This window comes from Trachemys scripta, chromosome 2, assembly GCF_013100865.1.
Source record: "Trachemys scripta elegans isolate TJP31775 chromosome 2, CAS_Tse_1.0, whole genome shotgun sequence".
Classification (NCBI taxonomy): domain Eukaryota; kingdom Metazoa; phylum Chordata; order Testudines; family Emydidae; genus Trachemys; species Trachemys scripta.
In genome coordinates, this window is record NC_048299.1 from 146,482,071 (window position 1) to 146,486,660 (window position 4,590).

The 4,590-nt window shown below is 45.3% G+C and overlaps 1 protein-coding gene across 2 annotated transcripts; it reads left to right on the forward strand.

Moving 5' to 3' along the window:
• Positions 1 to 692: 692 nt before the first annotated feature.
• PCNA (proliferating cell nuclear antigen) lies at positions 693 to 4,237 on the forward strand. Of its 2 annotated transcripts, none has more exons than XM_034761785.1 (6): positions 693 to 1,023; positions 1,628 to 1,725; positions 2,154 to 2,221; positions 2,614 to 2,808; positions 3,291 to 3,414; positions 3,556 to 4,237. In XM_034761785.1, exons 1-6 carry the CDS (start codon positions 803 to 805, stop codon positions 3,636 to 3,638), a joined length of 789 nt encoding a protein of 262 aa, XP_034617676.1. In that variant the 5' UTR covers positions 693 to 802; the 3' UTR covers positions 3,639 to 4,237. The 2 variants fall into 2 exon arrangements, with proteins under 2 accessions (XP_034617676.1, XP_034617677.1); XM_034761786.1 differs by lacking the exon at positions 693 to 1,023 and adding an exon at positions 1,187 to 1,335.
• The last annotated feature ends 353 nt before the right edge of the window (positions 4,238 to 4,590 follow it).

Consider the following 4,590-nt stretch of genomic DNA (forward strand, 5'->3'; position numbering starts at 1 on the left):
TGCTCCACTCCTTCGGCGGCTCCAAGGCCTACAGGTCTCTAAATATTCCACCCAGAAGCAATCCCCCAAATGCCATGGGAAATTCAAGGCCCTCACATTCCACCCAGCTACTGCTGTGGAACATTTGGGGCCCCGACATTCCATCTAGCCCCTGCCATGGAACTTTATGGGGACCCAACATTCCATCCAACAACTCCCATGGAAACTTCGGGGCCTCCGCATAACATCGAGCAGCCCCAACCCCCTTCTCAACTCCCCCCGACCACTGGGGCCCCATGGCTCTATCTGACAGAGGGAGACGGGTCGGGATGGGGCAGCAGAAGAGAAGCTGGGAGGAGCCGTGGACACTAGGGCGGAATCCAGTGTTGAGGAGACCAGCGATTGGCAGGTACGTATGGACAACGAGAGCCACGCGTTGATTGGGCGTCCTACAGTAAGTGGTGGGCGTGGCTCTTATTGTTACGCGTCAGGTGATAGGCAAGCTTAGGGCGATGTTATCGACCTAGAGATTGGCCGAACACAGGCATGTGGGCGGGATTTCGGACTCTTCCATGATTAGCGGGGGTGCTTTCAACGGGGCGGAACTACCGGTATCACGGGGGCGCTAATTGGTGAGCCAGCGGCGTGTAGGCGAGGCTGCCGGCGTCGACCTGTCTATGATTGGTGTAGCGCGATGTGTGGGCGGGGCCAGGACTCGAGGCCAGAGGCATTATAAGAGCCGCCGTTTGGCGCGCAGTGGAGGGTTTGTGTGTGTGCGGAGCAGTGCAGCGCTGCGTTTTGTGGCCGCTCCCCCGCTGACAGGATGTTCGAGGCGCGGCTGGTGCAGGGCTCGGTGCTGAAGCGGGTGCTGGAAGCGCTCAAGGACCTGATCACCGAGGCCTGCTGGGACCTGGGCTCGGGCGGCATCAGCCTGCAGAGCATGGACTCCTCGCACGTCTCGCTGGTGCAGCTCACGCTGCGCTCTGAGGGCTTCGACACCTACCGCTGCGACCGCAACATCGCCATGGGGGTCAACCTGGCCAGGTAGCGGGGCTGGGGGGAGGGTCGGTGCCCTCAGCCGCGGGCAGAGCCGGGGGGGGGGGGGGGGGACTGGCTGGCGCGGGAGAGCGAAACTCTCGGCGGGGGAGTGGTGTCTCGCGCCGTTTCTCTAGCGCGCGCTGGCCTCTGGTGGAGGTGACGTCATTTCGGCGCCAGTCGTACAATGCCCCGGCGCGCTGGCGGGAAAGCTGCACGTGGGGGAGGGGCCTATGGGCCCCGAGTGCCATGGCCTGGCCAGGGCGCGCTGGGGCTAAGGGACCTGTGGATAGTGGCGTCCGCCCAGGTCCCGTCACTGCGGTGAGCGCGGCCCGAGTTATGGCATCTCACCCCCTCCATATGTGCCCCCCACCTGCGGTGTTGCGCCCTGTATTGGCGGGGGGGAGGGCGGGGGAAGAGTTGAACAGCACCAGAGCTGTCCCGCAGCCATGTGAGTGTCTCAGCCACTGTCGCAGGGGCTGCTGTTGACGCTAATGCGCTGGAGGCAGCTGCATTAAATGGGTGTGTGAAACAGCCCCCCCAGATTTTTTTGCAAATATCACTTTAGTGCAGTATAAGTGACCTAGTAATCAATTCTCTTGTTCTTTCCTAGTATGTCCAAAATACTGAAGTGTGCTGGCAATGAAGACATAATCACCCTCAGAGCAGAGGACAATGCAGATACGCTGGCTCTGGTATTTGAGGCACCAAGTAAATACCTTGACTCCAAATTATTTCAATATTAAGATACAAACTCTTCTTTAATTCAGTTATGAAGCAGAATTGGGGGTGAAATCTTGTAATTCTGCATTTCAGAACTGCTAATTAGTGTCTTGGTTTGCTTTGCTGTTCCAGAATTAAAATATGTGCATATCTCTGAACCATCAGTCACTATTTAACTTTATTAAGCTTTATGCTTTGACTAGACTTCAGTGGATATTTGTCTAAAGAATAACTGTGGCATTGGGGATAGTCACAAAGTGACACTAAGAAAAAAAGCCTAATTGATTCTGTGATTTCTTTATCAAATTAAGACTACACTGAGGAAACCTTCTGGGACAGAATCTAACAAACAACCCTAGCTTTAATAATGTTTTTGAACAGTTCTGGTCAAATACATCTTGTCTGATTGTTTTTAGATCAGGAGAAGGTCTCTGATTATGAGATGAAGTTAATGGATTTAGATGTGGAACAACTTGGAATTCCAGTAAGTAATTTTGTCTCCACTGCTGACTTAAATTAGATTATTGGGTTTTACAAATAAATCAAGAACTTGAATGTTTAGCTGTCATAAAATGTTTTTTGACTAGCTTCCTGTTATTAGGAAATGTAATAAACCTAAACTTTATTTCAAGGCAGACTGTTTCCCAACAAAGCTCTCACTAAATTTCAGTGGAAGCCTTAGACTTGTTTCTCTGAGTGGTATTTTTGGCTTAAATCTGCAGTGTGACACACACACTGGCTTTATATATATATATATACACATATATATATATATATATACACATATATATACACACACACACACCCACAAGTGACAGAATACAAAAGTTTGTTCTGGTACTGTTAGAAACTATATCTAAGGTTGTCTTCTCACAGGAACAAGAATACAGCTGTGTAGTGAAAATGCCTTCTGGTGAATTTGCACGGATCTGCAGAGATCTCAGCCATATTGGAGATGCTGTTGTCATCTCTTGTGCAAAAGATGGTGTAAAATTTTCTGCTAATGGAGAGCTAGGAAATGGAAATATCAAGCTGTCACAGACCAGTAATGTGGATAAGGAGGAAGAAGCTGTAAGTTTGATGGTGCTCTGAAAATTTTTGAAAATATGGGGACTTGAGTCTCACTACTGTTGGGGCAGGAGCAACTTTCTGAAATATTTGCGGAATATTGACTCAAATGCCCAGTCTACCTGACTGGATTTAGGAAACTGACAAGCTACAAAATTTTGGGTCTTTCCTGTCTCTAAAACAGGGCTGAGTAATGCATAGGTATCAGGAAAATGGGAGGGGGGTGGGGGAAATGTTATTAGTGTTCTGGCTGGCATCTGCTCTGTTGTGGTAGAAAATTGCTGTCACTGCAACTAATAGTTAAGTGCCCAGAAGTTCCTTCTTGTGCTGTGCTACATTTATGGGCTGTTAAAACTTGAAGAAATCTCTCAAAGTAAGAGTGCAGAAATGACAAATACTTAATGGAGCTCTACTGATCATTTGTCCTTGCTTTTAAGAGAGCGTTGTATTCTTAATTCATGATTGTTTTTTATTTCTTCCTTTAGGTTACAATAGAGATGAATGAGCCAGTCCAGCTCACTTTTGCTTTGAGGTACTTGAATTTTTTTACCAAAGCCACACCACTATCACCTACAGTTACACTTAGTATGTCTGCAGATGTTCCACTAGGTAAGTAATGCTGCTTTCATTTCTTCAAAACAAGGTTGCATAGTTACACCACTTCTAAGCTGCATTGTAGAGTTCACATGGGCATAAACTACACTGTTGGAAGTGATCTGAGTAACTGACTTGCTTTTTTTTCTCCCTCAGTTGTGGAGTACAAGATTGCAGATATGGGACATTTAAAATACTATCTTGCCCCAAAGATTGAGGATCAGCAAGATGGTTCTTAAAATGCACTAGGATCAAGGGAAAAGCTCTTGGGAGATGAAAACTGCTTTTCTGAGGAGGAAGAAAGTGTCCAGTCTGAAACCTCAAATAATGCTGTTAGGCATGTTTGTAGATATTTCTCTGTAAATATTTTTTCAACTTTGTTTTGTACCTACTTTTGAAAAACATTTGTATCTTTGCTATTCTAGACCATGTGTCTATTTACACATTCTTTTTAGATGCTGTTTTTAGAACCTAAGCTTTTACTCCCTTTGGAAGTTGCTAGTGGTAAAGGGGTGCAATATTGAAACATTGAGTTACAATAAAAAAGTGATCTCTCTAGGGCTCTGTGTGAAACCTGACTGGAGTGAGGTTACTAATGTAAACAGAATTCAGCCTTTACAATGTCCTTTTCAAAATGGTAACTGTAATATAATTGAAAGGTGAAAATGGTAATAAAATTTTTGAATAACATTCTTTATCCTGCATCATTATGAATAGACTTAACAATAAATCTGAATAGTGATGAAAATATTTATAGTTTGGTTTTAAATCAGACATGTAGAGTGTAGCAGGAGCTTAGCCATCAACATTACATGTAATAAAATATGAAATAGCAAAAGCTTTGCAACTTTTTATGACCATGCGCCATACCCATCAGCTTTTTGGTTGACAATCACATGACTCACACCAAAATATAGATACTGCTGTTGAGCCAATTTCACTTTGCAATTGAAACTAAACATTCCTTATTTGTTGGCTGTAAATAGAAGACAAGTCATAAGTGACATAAGTGGGTGTGATCAATGTCACTTACACAACTTCTATTTTAAATCTACATGTTTTTGCAGCAGGTTCTTAATTGATGGAAGAGGGAGGTCTGAGTACAGTGATCTCATTCACACAATACATTGCAGTGTAACCACACATGCAGAACCAGTTTGTGTAAAGTAAGGCAACTTTCCATAGATATGC